Source organism: Anolis sagrei, chromosome 3, assembly GCF_037176765.1.
Source record: "Anolis sagrei isolate rAnoSag1 chromosome 3, rAnoSag1.mat, whole genome shotgun sequence".
Taxonomy (NCBI): Eukaryota; Metazoa; Chordata; class Lepidosauria; order Squamata; family Dactyloidae; genus Anolis; species Anolis sagrei.
In genome coordinates, this window is record NC_090023.1 from 235,366,298 (window position 1) to 235,382,011 (window position 15,714).

The 15,714-nt window shown below is 39.0% G+C and overlaps 1 protein-coding gene across 1 annotated transcript in view; it reads right to left on the minus strand.

Annotated features, from left to right (window-relative positions):
* COL4A4 (collagen type IV alpha 4 chain) overlaps positions 1-15,714 on the minus strand; it is a 93,991-nt gene that overhangs the window by 24,401 nt on the left and 53,876 nt on the right. The window contains exons 21-31 of the mRNA XM_067465967.1: positions 15,113-15,205; positions 14,811-14,974; positions 13,364-13,436; positions 12,004-12,110; positions 9,621-9,804; positions 8,905-8,973; positions 7,906-8,013; positions 5,557-5,775; positions 4,338-4,499; positions 2,608-2,778; positions 1,289-1,432 (exon numbers count right to left, since the gene is read on the minus strand). Of these exons, the coding sequence (XP_067322068.1) occupies positions 1,289-1,432; positions 2,608-2,778; positions 4,338-4,499; positions 5,557-5,775; positions 7,906-8,013; positions 8,905-8,973; positions 9,621-9,804; positions 12,004-12,110; positions 13,364-13,436; positions 14,811-14,974; positions 15,113-15,205 (1,494 nt within the window). The remainder of the gene's footprint in view (positions 1-1,288; positions 1,433-2,607; positions 2,779-4,337; positions 4,500-5,556; positions 5,776-7,905; positions 8,014-8,904; positions 8,974-9,620; positions 9,805-12,003; positions 12,111-13,363; positions 13,437-14,810; positions 14,975-15,112; positions 15,206-15,714) is intronic.

Genomic DNA, 15,714 nt, shown 5'->3' on the forward strand with positions numbered 1-15,714 from the left:
CATCACTATCCATCTTTACTCAAAAGAGAAGTAAGTGACTAAATTATAATGTATCATGATAGCATTCATAAAAATAAACAAATATGTTAAATAATCATTAAAAACATACCAAACTTTAAGAGAACTTATTAAAATCACATTGTCCAAAATCATAGTCCAGGCCATTCTAAAATGTCATTGCACTATTTCATTATTCTTGTGGGTTATTAACTGAATGCTTGATTCCCACATTCACGTCTATAACATTTTCCTGAAAGTCAGGAGGGAGCAGGCCGATATTAGGGAGGGAGTTCTATAGCCACGGGGCCACCACTGAGAATATCCTGTTCCACCAACCCCACTTACAAGGGAGGTGGGACAGAGAGCAGAGCCTCCTCAGATGCTCTTAACCTCCTAGTTGTCTCATAGAGGGAGATACATTTGGACAGGTAAACTGGGCCGGAACCATTTAGGGCTTTATAGGCTAAAGCCAGCACTTTGAATAGTTGCCACTTCCCAGTATATAGAAAGAAACATTTTGACAAGACTTCTGAGTGGGTATAGAGGCACTCTACTCCACCCAAGTGCTCCAGCAGAGATTGCATGTATATGTGTGTTTTTCTAGCAATAATGGTCCTGCATTGCTGGATTCCTTTGAATGGGTAGTGGCCCACTGTCAAGTAGAGCAATGAATGAGTCACTTTAAATTGTAATGGTGCCACAGCCTGTCCCACACTCTCTGCTGGAAAGTGAAGTCTCATTAATCTTGATGAAGGAGAGATCAATTTCCAATCTGGTTGGGCTCTATATGTGGAATAAGAGAGCAGCATCTTATCTTTCACCGCAGGCAGAAAAATGTCTTTTGCCCTCTCTGGCTATCGAGGCATTGAGTAGAAGAAACTGACTTTTTAATGGCTAGCACTGCATGAAATTATAGCAGATGAATAAAATGGCATAGCCAGAAGAGCAGATGGCACCTGTCTCATCTCTAAAGATGATAAATCCTTTTACTGTAATTGAGGCCAGTCATCAGACTAATTCAGGCCAGCCTCAAAATAATCATATAAATTAGTTGTAACACACAGGAAATGAATGGACATATCAAAAGAAGCAGCAGATGAGATTTTTTAAAGAAGAATTATGAACTGCGTGAGAATTCAAGCCTTGGTACAAAGTCGAAATTTGACAAAGCAATTAGGTATTCTTTAAAAAAAAAAACCAAACAAATTCTAGCTGGGAAAAAATCACATTATCTGGTGTATTTCAGAAGGTAATCATTTATGAATAAAAGGGGACTGCCTCTACATACCTTTGGAGCCAATAACACCATATTCTCCAGGAGGACCACGCAGACCCGTTTGTCCTTCTTCCCCTTTCATACCAGGCGCTCCCATTTCTCCATCACTTCCTGGGAACCCTGGAAAACCTTGCATGCCTTTCGACCCTTTGCTCCCTTTAAATAAACAGTTACATTATTGATTACTATAAGCCACAGAACTGTTTGATCCCTAGTGCCACAAGAAAGATCCAAAAAAGTGTTATCCCGAATTGAAAAGTCCCTTGTTTTAAAGCAAATACAGGGAGTCCCCAAGTTGTGAACAAGATCGATTCTGTAGGTTTGTTCTTAAGTTGAATTTGTATGTAAATTAGAACAGGTACACTTTTAAAGTGTAACTCCAGCTAAATATATATCTATATAGCTTTGGATAGCATAGGGAAGGGTTAACACCCTGTGGTGTTTGTTTTGCTATCTGTGCTCCTGTTCAGAAGATTTCACTTCACTTTCTGACCCTGAGAGAATTGGAGTTTGAAAAAAAAAAAGGCTGGTGATAAAGTTTAAGTTGATATACCTTTTTCCCGTGATAACTCTTTCCAGAGTGAATTTCCCTTCCTAGAGGTAGATTTCTCTCACTTCCTGTTATCTCACCCCCTGTTCTGAACTATGAGTCATGTGTAAGTCAGATGTTTATAGCTTGGGGACTGCATGTACTAAGTTTTTTTATCTGTCACAGCAGAAGGAAGCTTGAAGTCAGAGTTAACAAATTAGAAAAAAGCTACTTGGACGCTACGTAAGAGAGACAGAGACCTTGTAGAATTTACTTTTTGGATTTCAAATCCCAGAATCTCCAACCTCATCCAACTTTGCCAATTACCATTAATCTCCCAGTGTGTTCCTTTTAACTGTGATGTGCCCCTCATGATATCAGTTGAGCTATAGTATAAGAGGGGCCGACCAAGGGCAAGATGGATGGATGGCATCCTTGAAGTGACTGGACTGACCTTGAAGGAGCTGGGGGTGGTGACGGCTGACAGGGAGCTCTGGCATGGGCTGGTCCATGAGGTCACGAAGAGTCGGAGACGACTGAACGAATGAACAACAACGTAGTATAAGGAAAGAAATTAGTATCTTCTGTCCTTGAGTTAGAAGCTATATGCTAAAGAAAGAGAGAAGGGGAATGCTTTGGTCTAAACACTCTACATCTTATGAGTGTGTTGTTCATATATCTGGGATGTAAACTAAAGTCCCATCTAGTACATGGTAAATGAAATAGAAACAGTGATGATTAGAAGTACTATCAAGATTAGTAAAAACTTGCTGAAAATACAGTTTGCTGAGTCACCATATACCTTTCTGTCCTGGAAGGCCTGGTAATCCATTTTCCCCTGGAAGTCCTGGATTTCCTCTTAAACCTGGAGGCCCTGGTGATCCTTGTGTTCCAGGAACTCCTGGCATACCTTTCATCCCAGCTGGACCTGGTGCACCCATATCTCCAGGTGGACCTTTGATGCCCTGCAAACCTAATGGAAATGTGCATTAAGTAGTACTGAAACACCCTAGAAGCTCATGTCAGCTCATTTATTTCTCTGCTGTCCTTCAATTTGCAATCTTACACTCTGATCACCTAGGTAGGAGAGGAGACCCAACACCAGAACTAAAGGAGGAGACTTAAAAAAGGAGACCCGATATCGGGAAGAAAAGGGATTCTCTTAAGCATGATATCTTAAGCATCAACCATAGTGGCATAGGGTATGCCCTTCAAATACAAATACCAATCTCACAAATGAGGGAAATGCACACACATATACAGAGAGAGAAAGAGAGAGACTTTTCAAGGCAGTCCTCTCAACCTGAGATTTTCCCTTAGATCTGAGAACGCTTTATGGATGGCTTTTGTTGTTTCACACCTTAACTTGGTGCTCCACCTAAAAAGCAAAATGTCTTGAGCTGGCTGATTAAAGAATATGCTTCAGATGGCATGTCTTTGCAAGGAATCTTCTTTATTACTCTGCTTGTTGCCAAAAACTATTGTAGCATCTCCTGCTGAATCCTCTCCTCAGGAGCAAAACAAAACTTTTCAAAATAACACAACTGCCTTTCTCATCTCTTACTGGTATTGTTCTGTGATCATATCCTAAAACGTTTCTTCCATTTCTTAGACAAAAGGCTTTGATAGATCAGTTTAATAGAACTGGCTGAATGAACACATTTTATTAAATGGATATATACAATCAACATTAAAATGAGAAGGGAGGGTAAAAGGGAAAAGGGAGGCACCTGTTTTTTTTAGTTAGGGTCCTTCTACACAGGCCCCAAACCTGTGAAGGTATGCAGGTTTGTACACAAGTTAACCCAAATACAAATGCCAATCTCACAAATGAGGGAAATGGATCATCTCCAGTTGATCCAGATTAATTCGGAATAAACTGGCATTTTCCAGTTTACTCTGGATTTATAAAACACCATACTGCATGGTCCAGATCTTTCCAGGTGCTGGTGTTGTGGGGATTGACTCTCAGGACCACCTTTCATCATCCCAGGGGTCAATCTCCATTGCCATCCTGGTTCTTCAGGCTCTAAAAGCATCTGACTGCATCTTTAGGTCCCTCAGAGAAACCTTCTGATGCATCAAAATGAGGTGTCGGGAGCTTTGGAAATGGTATGGGGGAAAATAATTTTGATTCAGCAGATGCTTTCTCCAAGGGGCTTATAGATGCAGCCATGCCCCTCTGGTAAATTTTGGGGGTAGGGAAATGGGGGGCAAGGGGCTGGCTAGATGACCTCCTGGGTTGACCTCTGGTCGACCTACCTGTTATTTCCCATTTTTACTTTCAACGAGCACGTGTTTTTTCTTGTTCCAGCTAATATTATCCAACATACATGTCCCTTACACTTTACTATATATACTCTAAAATACCAATTTACAAAACTATGCCTCATCATAATTTCTTTAAAATGCAAACTTTTGCAAATATGTAAAATAGTCAAACATTAGAAAGAGAATGAAGAAGTCCCAAAGTGTATATGCACATATTTTCTTTGCAGAAAGACTAAGTTTGTAATAATGATGTGCTCTCACCTCTAGAACCTGCTGGTCCAAAAGAGCCTGGAGGTCCTGGAGGTCCCTGCAAGCCATTTTCACAAGGTGGCCCGGGTGAGCCAGGATCTCCCATGGTTCCTATGTCACCTTTTCTACCTCTTAGACCTTTCGCTCCTGGAAATCCTGGAGTACCTGGCTGTCCTGAGATAAAGTTACAGTGATAAGAAAAAATGTCCCAAAATATTAAAAATGGAGAACATTAACATGAGTAACCATAATGACTCCAGAGACATTTTTCTCTCTCTGCTTTGTATCCTTAACTTGACCAAGCAAAAAGCCATCTTTCAATACCTGGAACACCTTTCAGATAACGAGTAAGGATGGTAAGAGAAATATCTGCAGAGAACCACAGGTGTAGAGAGCCACAGAGTTGGCCTACAACTCCCAGAATCCCAGCTAGCTTACCAGTTGTTAGGAGTTCTGGGAGTTGAAGGCCAAAACATCTGGGGACCCACAGGTTAAGAACCACTGACTTAAGGGAACTTTACACAGAGGCCAGACACTAGGAAAACGTAATCCTTGTTTGGCACATAGATTTATATTATGTTTTATTGCTTGTACTTGGTTTTATTGTACAGGTTGAGCATCTCTTATCTGGAAATACAAAATCTAAGATTGTCCAACTGGGTGGCCAGGATAGTGACATCTTTGCTTTCTGAAGTACAATAGACACACATTTTGTTTCATGCACAAAATAATTAAAAGTATTATATAAGATTACCTTCGGGTTACACGCATAAGGTGTACATAAAACATCAAATGATTTCTTATCTAGACTCATGTCCTGTTTTATTAAGTACATATATTCAAATACAGTTTTCCAAAACATGAAAACATCCAAAATTCAAACATTTCTGGTCCAAAGCATTTTATATAAGATTTACTCGGCCTGCATTAACTGTAGTCTATAGATTGTATGAATGAATCACTAACTTATTCCTTGGTAAAGAGACAAATTGGCAATATATAAAACTCATTGAAACCCTTAAGAAGACTGCTAAGCCTCTGCAAATTCCCCACCTCTACTGTATTTCTCTTTTTCCCCGTTCTTCTTTTCAATGTAATTTCCCAAACAAAAACTAACTTCATGCTTTCAAAAATCTTATACTAAAATTATATCCCATTCACCTAAATCATTGGGTCAACCAAAATTATGGCTGAACAAAATTACTAGATGAACATGGAACATGTTTCCTACCTTGAAGCCCAGCAAAACCGGAGTCACCTTGGTTTCCTGGTAATCCTGGCAATCCAGGAAGGCCTCTGATACCTGGTATCCCTGGAGGACCATAACTGATATCACCTGGAACACCTTTAGGACCATCAAGCCCAGGAGGACCTGGCAATCCAGGAGCACTATCTAGCCTTAAACCGGCTTCACCATTTTCTCCAGGATCACCAGTTTCACCCCTTAAACCTAAAAAAATAATGACATTGAGATAATCTGGGATTATTGTCTTGTTTTATTTCAACTTCCGATTGATTGCAAACTATGTAAAATAAGTAATGCGTAAAGAGCCATGCTGGATCAGATATCATTTTCTATAGTAGCAATTAGATAATTTGGAGTATCTCAGAATGAGGCATGAAGGCAACAGCTCTCCTCCAGTGTTTACACATTGATGGAGCTTGTAGGTTCACAACTCCTGACTGACTGAACTGAATTCTATGGATTTCCAAGCACGTCAAACTCCCAGAATAATTTCACTAGAAAATGGACCAGTGAATATATTTATATCTCCCATTATTTAGTACAAATCTGAAGTGATAATTTAAACTACAGTAGTTCAAGGAGACAAGATAGTGTGGCTATGGTGCTATAACGATTTGAACACTGGACCAGGGTTTGAATCCTTGCTCAGCCATAGAAATCCACCATTCTCTCAGTGCTAGAAGAAGGTAAAGATAACCACCTCTGAACAAATAGTGCCAAAAAAACCCAATGACAGGTTTACCTTAAGGTCACCATAAGTTGGAAATGTCTTGAAGGCACACAACAAAGTTCAGAGTTTAGCTCAAAATATATTTGATTTAAAGAAGATATTGGTCTGCTCAGTAGTGAGCAAAATGATGTAGAAATTATTAATAGTTTTCACTAAATCACAAATGTTTTCAAATAACATTTCTGTATTGTACTGAGATTTCAAAGTTTCTTTAAATTTAAACTTGCATTAACAGCAATTAACGTGAAGCACTTTAGCTAATTTCCAACAACTTATTTAAAGATTCAAAGTAACTACAAATTGCAAGTTTTGAAAGTTGCTTTTTAAAAGTAATGTGTCACAAAGCCTATAAAACTAATACAGTACTATTAATATTGTCAAAATACTAATTTCTTGTGTTATTCATTACATTAAAAACTTAAAACGCAAGTAAATGATATAAAAGGGTAAAAGTGCCTTCTTCCAATTACAAGAAAAATGTAATGAGTGAAGTTAGGCTGTTCTGTTAAAACACCTTTCCACTATTAGTCAAAAAGACCATCATTATTTCTTTGTTAACTCCCAAAGTGACATGTAGGTGACATCATTCATTGAGTACATTACTTTCAAGCTTGGGAAGTATGGCTTCTCCTTTTAAAATGAAACTATCTATAACTGTTCCTGGGAAAGGCTCTGCATGATCAGTTTTTATAGTTTCTTGGGCAATATGGTTTTAAAATCTGGAATCTATACTGTCCAGTTTTGTCTTTTGCTGCACAGGGCGGGGAATCATTTTTATGAATGGCCACATACAGGATTTTGAAGAAGCAATGCTAATTTGAAAATGTCCATAAATAACTGTTTTTCAAGCTCCTCAGAAAGGTTTATCCTGGAAAAATGTAAAGGAAATAATTAATAAGGTCTTCTAAGGGCTTTTAAAGAAAGCTCTCAGAACAAGTTTGCCTAATTTGCCCATTTTCACCAATCAGACCATAGCAATCACATCTAGGAGGGAAACGTCCCATCTGAAGTGGGATTAATTATATGTTTGAACATTATAAACATGCAACATTATATTTACAAGTAGACTAATTTCAAGCTTTATTGGCAATGTAATTTTAATTACACTTACAGTTTATATGTAGAAAATATATGGTGTTGTTTTTTTTTTTTGCCAGAGATACAGCTCTTCTTTTAAATGTAAATTAACAAAACTAGAGCATTCAGCTATACATTGAAGCTGCATTGTTTGTAGGTAGTATGAAGGAAAATAAAGAGTAGATTATTGTGGTGTTTCTCCTGTAAGTAAAGGTAAAGGTTTCCCTTTGACGTTAAGTTTAATCATGTCTGACCCTGGGGGGTGGTGCTCATCTCCATTTCTAAGACAAAGAGCCGGCATTTTCCATAGATGCCTTCAAGGTCATATGGCCAGCATGACTTCATGGAGCGCTGTCACCTTACTGCCAAAGTGGTACCTATTTATCTGCTCACATTCACCCTGCTCCCCAGATTCAAACCACCGACCTTTCGGTCAGCAAGTTCAGCAGTTCAGCTGTTTCATCCACTGCACCACTGGAGGCTCCTGTACCTTCCCACATTAGCAAATGAAATTATTTCTCTCCTACCTTCTGGGCCAGGAATGTTTGATACTCCTGGTCTACCTTGTCGACCTTTGAGCCCATCAAAACCATTGGGACCAGGACGTCCAGGTTGCCCCTTCAAACCTTTTGGACCTTAACATAAATAAAGAAGACGGATTCTGTTCATTTTAATATTAAATATGTTTAAAATTCCTGTGGAACAAATTAGAATTTGACAGGATCAGTTATGAAAAAAACATGGGTTACATACTCACACACCTGATTTTGAGCCAGTTTAATCTATTTTTGTATACAATAACTCAGTCACAAGATGTAATTCACCTCTAAACTATACATTTCTGCCACTCAACTCTCAATTTTCAAATGGAGATTTGGGTCACATTATGGATTTGTACAGCATAAAATTATAGGGAAGAGGACTACTAAATCTACTCGGCACCCAAGACGAATGATATATAGCAACTTTCATTTTATCATTAAGACCAAATAATTAGACTGCATGTAATTATTATAATGTAATACTACCTTACTCTCTTGCTATGAAAGCCATAATTTGCAAATTTCATTAAAAGATCTCTTCCAAGCCCTTTCCTAGCTATATCAAAGGAAATATTCCAGCTGATTCTCAGAGAATGTCAGTTTTAATATCTGGTTATTATTTATAATAATACATTTTCTGTCTTTCCATTCAGTCACTATTTCCACACTCTTAATTTCCATTTTTAAGCTTAGTTACAGCAGTCTGCTTATTTCTTCATAATTTCAAGATGATGATGATGATGATGATGATTATTATTATTATTATTATTATTATCTTGAAATTATAAGGAAATACGCAGACTTCTTCTTCTTATTATTATTATTAGTAGTAGTAGTAGTAGTAGTAGTATCCCACCACCATCTCACTGAAAGGACTCGGGGTGGCTCACAAAGCACTCTGAAGTGCTGCACATACAGTAATCAATACATTGACATGAAAATGACAATTTTTATGGAAATGAAACTTTAGTCTTGTAGCCATACCTGCACTGCCTTTAATACCAGGAGCACCTGGATTCCCTCCATTTGCCCTTGTATATGGAGGAGTGGTACCTAGAACCAAAAGAAAAGAAAAGCATTTGCATCTAGTTATCAATAGCTATTAACTTTCAATACCCAAACAACCACATCATCCGAGGTCCTATTAACCGAATGAAGATTCCTTGCAAATATGAAGTTTTATGCATTCACAAGAGCAAAAGAAAAAAAAAGCTGAAATCTAATATTCACTTTTTAAGGAATACATCCCATGAACACAGTGGTAATTCCGAGTAAACAAAAATAAAATGTATCAATGGTTTATTTTTATTAAGGCACTGTAATGAAAATGTTTGCAATGTATAAGAAGTATTCAATTTTATTTTTTTATTTTTTTGTCATGTCAGGAGCAACTTGAGAAACTGCAAGTTGCTTCTGGTGTGAGAGAATTGGCCGTCTGCAAGGACGTTGCCCAGGGGACGCCCGGATGATTTGATGTTTTTATCATCCTTCTGGGAGGCTTCTCTCATATACCCAAATGAGGAGCTGGAGTTGATAGAGGGAGCTCATCCACCTCTCCCCGGATTCGAACCTGCGACCTGTCAGTCTTCAGTCCTGCCAGCACAGGGGTTTAACCCACTGTGCCACCAGGTGCTCCATTCAATTTAAGTGTAACATTTATGATAAGTTATTAACATGTTAAGTAGCCCAACCTAGATTACCTTTTTGACCCTTAGGGCCAGGTGGTCCTCTCATACCAGGGTTTCCTGGATCTCCAGGTTGACCTTGGACACCCTGTGGGCCTTGAATCCCAAAACCTGCTGATCCCATAGGTCCCCTTGAGCCAGGAAGTCCAGGAGCACCAGGAAACCCCTTCTCACCAGGTATAGCTCTTCCATCAGCACCCTAGCAACAATAAATATAAGTACATTGTAAACATACATGATCTCAGCAATAAGTAAATTGAGCTAGATTTTAGTAAGTTAAAGAATTCATCAATACTTTGCCAAGTAGATAGTAAGTGCTAGGGAAATGTCAGGTGCATACTACTTTGCTAAATTATGACAAGGATCGAGAAGAATAGTATTACAACAATTTGTTTTTGCTATTTGGCATCACATCAACTCTGATTACAGTGACCATGTGAATCATATCTTTCTCCAAAGGTTTACGCCATAAACTGCCCTACACAGGTCTTGAAAACTCAGGGCAGTAACTTTCTTGATTCACTTATAGAGGGGGTCTCTCTTTTTTCCCACTACTTTCCACTTTATCAAGCACTATTGTCTTTTCCAGCAAGTCATATCATCTTATGTGCTCAGCACATAACAGCCTCAATTTAGCTACCTTCACTTCTAGTGAGAATTTAGGATTGATCTTCTCCAAGAACCAAGCACTTCCAAAGCACCAGCCCATGGTATCTGTAAAGCTCTTTCTGCTGACTTTTTTACTGTTCAGCTTTCGGACCCCATACATAAAAACTGGAAATATTATGGACTGCATTATTCTGGCTTTGATATTTAACAATCTTATCTAGTTCATTTATGGCTGCCTTTCCAAGTATTAATCATCTTTTGATTCTTGTTTCATAACTGAGCAATTTTAATATCTTCCTGCCCACTTTAGAGCTATGTAAATAATCTGTGGTCACTATTTTGTCTTCTTAATATTCAGCAGGAATCCTGAATTTTCTTTTTCTTTCTTAACTTTCATCAGTAGTTGTTCCAAGTCTTTTTTATTTATTTTTACAAATACAGTGCCATTTGCATGTCTTAAATCAGTGTTTCTCAACCTTCCTAATGCTGTGGCGCCTTAATACAGTTCCTCATGTTGTGATGACCCCCAACCATAAAATTATTTTTGCTGCTACCTCATAACTGTAATTTTGCTGCTTTTATTAATCATCTTGTGAATACCATGGCACAAATACTCAATACACCCAAATTTGAATACTGGTGGGGTAAGGGTGGATTGATTTGGTCATTTGGGAATTGTAGTTGTTGGGATTTATAGTTCACCTATAATCAAAGAGTATTATGAACTCCACTGATGATGGAATTGAACCAATCTTGGCACACAGAAGAGAAAATACTGGAAGGATTTGGTGGTCATTGATCTTGAGTTTTGGTGTTGTAGTTTACCTACGTCCAGAAAGGACTGTGGACTCAAACAGTGATGGATGGACCAAACTTGGCACAAGAACTCAATATGCCCAAATGTGAACACTTGTGGAGTTTGGGGGAAATAGACCTTGACATTTGGGAACTGTAGTTACTGGGATTTACAATCAAAGAGAATTCTGAACCCCACCAACAATATAATCGGGCAAAACTTCCCACACTGAACCCTCATGGCTTGAAGGGACTCACTGATGAGAGCCTCCCTCCAGCCTTGCATGCTCTCCCTTGTCTGCACATGCACACCACGCTGCCATGTGCCAAGCATACTTGTTCTCCCCTCCCCTGCTTGGATTCTCAGAAACAGCCCTCCTCTTGGCTGAGAGTCCAGCCAATCACAGTGGAGGAGGGTTTTGGGTGGGAGTATTCATTGTCTATTTCCAAAAAAGAAGAGAAGGATAGCTGGAGAGATCTTCAGCCTTCTCTACCAAAGGGGTTCCATCAGATATATATGCTTTATAATGGTCTTTGGTGACTCCTTTGAAACCCCCTCACAACCTCCCCAGGGGTCCCGACCCCCAGATTGAGAAACACTGTCTTAAATTGTTGCTGTTGCTTCCTCCAGTTTTCATGATAGCGTCCTCCAAGTCTAATCCTCCTTTCCATGTGATATATTTTGCATATAAAATTAAACAGATAGTGATAAAATGTAACCTTTTCTCACTGCCTTGCCTAGAGAAAGCCATGCTATTTCTCCATATTGTAACCTAACAGTGGCCTTTAGTCCCGACAAGCAGATAGTTGGGACAATCAGATGTTATGACACTTTGATTACAGTAATAAACTGAAGCAATTCCTAAATGGTAGTATTAGTGCAACAGTTTTGCTTACCATCAGTAAACACAAGACTTTTAAACTAGCAGTTTACTTGTTCCATTTTGGAAGAGGAATTAGTTTACAATGAAGGATAAAACAATATCAAGATTACCTTAAACCCCTTTTCACCAGGCAAACCTGGTTCTCCATCACGGCCAGGAATGCCATTTCCCCCTGGAAATCCAGGTTCCCCTCGGAGGCCTCTTTGTCCTTTGATCCCTTTGAATGATGGAAAACTGACAATCAATAGAAGAATTTTGAATGCTTCCTTTTCAAGCCTGTGATTACCCAAATGTTTAAGAGTTCCTTCCATTAGCCAGCTGGGCAAACCAATGAGGAAAAACAAAAGCCCATATTACATTGCCTTCAATTTATATAAAATACATGTTTCTCATAAAAGATCTTTAACTATTAAAGATCTCTTGCAGCAGTAAATGGTGTGTGTGTGTGTGTGTGTGTGTGTGTGGAGGGTATATACAGTACATAAAAGAAGCAAAAGTAATGCAAAAGATGGAATAGAACTCTGCAGAAGCAAGGGTTGTGAGATGTGAAAAATCAGCCTCTTTTGTTTCCCAAAGGGCATTAGGAAAGGAAACTCCTGCATTGTCTATGTTGATGTGTGTTAATTTAGTCTATTTGGATGGTTTGTGTGTGAAAACCTACATTATTAATCCCATAATATGGTGAATCTGTTTTTCCACTCATCACCTTTAGATCTGATTGGGACTTGTGAACTTCATTCAATGCTCAAACCCAACTTTTGTGACCCCTAACTCATCCTCCAAAACCTTCTGATTTCCTTTCCCACTTTTGCCCCTGATCACATAAAATCATATGAACATATCTCCATCGCACCATCAGAAGTATCCTCCCCATATCTTTGTTTTCTTCTGAAGTTTATTGTGAAATAATGTCATAAAATAATGGGACATCACTTTCTGATGCCATTTTGAGAGGGAGTGCAGAGGAAACTTGGCCCAAATTTCAGTTGCAGAGGAAACTTGGCAATGCTTTCAGAAGTTCACCTTCTAGGGTAGAAGATTTAGACTAGCAATTTTCAGCTCTAAGATCAGTGCACGCCATGTGAGTTGTATGAAACAGTCTATTATAAACAGTAACCATATTGTTTATATTTAACACCTTCTCCAAAAGGGAGAAGTGCAAGTGCTGTAGTTATACAGTAAGCCCCAAATACTGTTCCTCATTGTTAAGTCCTCTATAAAAGTTACTTCAAAGTTAAAATAGTTATCGCCTGACATAAAATAATTTGCTTTTGGTTTCAGACTTATGACGATCCTAACACTATTATGAGATTTTCTTGGCAAATTTTGTTCAGAGGGAAGTTCCCTTTGCAGAGTCATAATCCACAGTCCAACTCTCAAACCACTACACCACACTAGCTCTCAATCCCTAATTTGAAAAACAATCACAAAAATATACTGATCTCTTGTGTATATTGAATGCATACTTACCCTTGATCCTTATTCTAGCTGGGTCGCCCTTATCTCCTTTTTCACCATTCAGCCCTGATGTACCTGGTATTCCCTTACAGATTAAAAATAAAGACCTAATGATTACATTCAAGCAATTCATTACTTGTCTCAATAGCAAAATTAGATGAGTGTGAAGATTTACACGTTTTGGGTCCAGCTTATCTTTGTGACCGCATCTCCTCCATGAACCTGCACAGGCTCTAAGATCTGCTGGGGAGGTCCTCGTATCAGTCCCATTACCATCTCAAGCATGGTTGGTGGGAATGAGGGAAAGGGCCTTCTCAGTGGTTCCGCAGCTTTGGAATGCCCTCCTCAGGGAAATTGGGCAAACCCCCCACATTTCTATGTCTCCGGAGGGAGCTAAAACATGGCTCTTTAGGAAGGCCTTCTACAATGACTAGACATTAGCTAAACTAGACAAATTGATATTGACCCTGGCACTTTGATGTTATTTGTAGTTTGGCTGTGACAGGGATATTTAATGTGGTCATATTACCCATTTTAATAGCAGCTATTGCTGCATTTTATTGCACATTTTCTTTAAATTTAGGTTTCAGGTTCGAATCCAAGGAGCGGCATGAGCTCCTGCTATTAGCCCCAGCTTCTGCCTATATAGAAGTTCGAAAACATACAAATGTGAATAGATCAATAGGTACTGCTCCGGCGGGAAGGCAATGGCGCCCCATGCAGTCATGCTGGCTACATGACCTTGGAGGTGTCTACGAACAATGCTGGCTCTTCAGCTTAGAAATGGAGATGAGCACCAAGTCCCAGAGTTGGACATGACTAGACTTAATGTCAGGGGAAAATCTTTACCTTTACCTTTACTTTTACCTAGATGAGTACGATGAGAAAAGAATGGCTACAAAGATACAAATCCCAGAATTTCATGTTAGAGCCGCCGCAAACTAGTGTCTTGGGAGAGCAAACTGTGCCAGCACGACCAATGATGTCGAAGACTCCGCCTCTTTCTCTGCCTATTTCTCCGCGCCCGCGTAGTTTTCCCTTTGCTAGGGCAGCGATGCAAGCGTACTCTTGCTGTTGACAGAATTCAACAGCGAGAGTACGCTCGCATCGCTGCCCTAGCAAAGGGAAAACCACGCAGGCGTGGAGAAAGAGGCGGAGAAAGAGGCGGAGTCTTCGACGCCATCGGTCGTGCTGGCACAGTTTGCTCTCCCAAGACGCTAGTTTGCGGCGGCTCTTAGGTGCAGTGTGAATATATTTATGTGTGTGTGAAGCCTTAGATTGCATGTTTTAACAGTTTTGTTGTATTTATATGTTTTATCTATTTTATACTTACATGTTGCTTTGTCTTGAATATTTGTTTTGATTATGCAACATTGAATAATGCCAACTGTAAGCCACTCTGAGTCCCCTTCGGGATGAGAGAGAGCGGGATAGAAACATAGTAAATAAATATACTCACTGGGGGCCCTGGTTGTCCTATTGCCCCAGGGGAACCTGTATCACCTTTTCTTCCATTTCTTCCAGGAAATCCCGCCTCTCCTTTTCTTCCTGGGACTCCTGGTGGACCTCGTATTCCAAGTGCACCATATGGACCTGGACCACAGGAGCAGCTTCCTGGACTTCCTACATAACCCAAACAAAATCAGACTGAGCTATATGAAACAAGTTACTATGTGAAACAATAGCAAAGAGCATGCATGGTTAAATTGCATAATATGAGAGAAATGCACTGCTTACTCTGTTAGTGATGCATATACTTGCCTTTCTCTCCTTTTGCACCGCTTTCTCCAGGTTGCCCCCTCTGACCTTTAGTCCCTGCCTGCCCTGGAGCTCCTCTTCCACTGCAAGCCACACCTTGATATTAAAAAAAACAATTATTGTCATTTATATGTATTAACTTGTTATCTTTTCAAACATTGTTAAAACAGCCAAAGTGGCAGACAATCCGTGAAAGTGCAGTTTCAGTCCCCTCCTCATCTTATTAGGTGATTTGGATTCATCCATCTTGTTGAATTTCTGTTTTATCTGTTTATCTGTTTTATACTTATGTGATGCTTTGCTGAGAATTTGATAAGAATTTCCGTTTTCTCATCAACCTGGGAAGAACATTACTTGTACAATTTTCTATTAAGTAGGTTATAATGTATTACTTCCGTTTTCAAATCATAGACTATTGAAAAGGTAGGGCTAACATATTATTTTCTATCTTATAATGGAACCTGAAAAGTTCTAATGGATTACAAGAAGTTTTAGCAACTTTGGGTTTTGTAACATAAAGATGTATTAAAATTTTGATTATTTTTTATTATGTTTTAGTTTGGATGCATTTTAATTGATATTTTTGCATTTATTTATTTATTTAT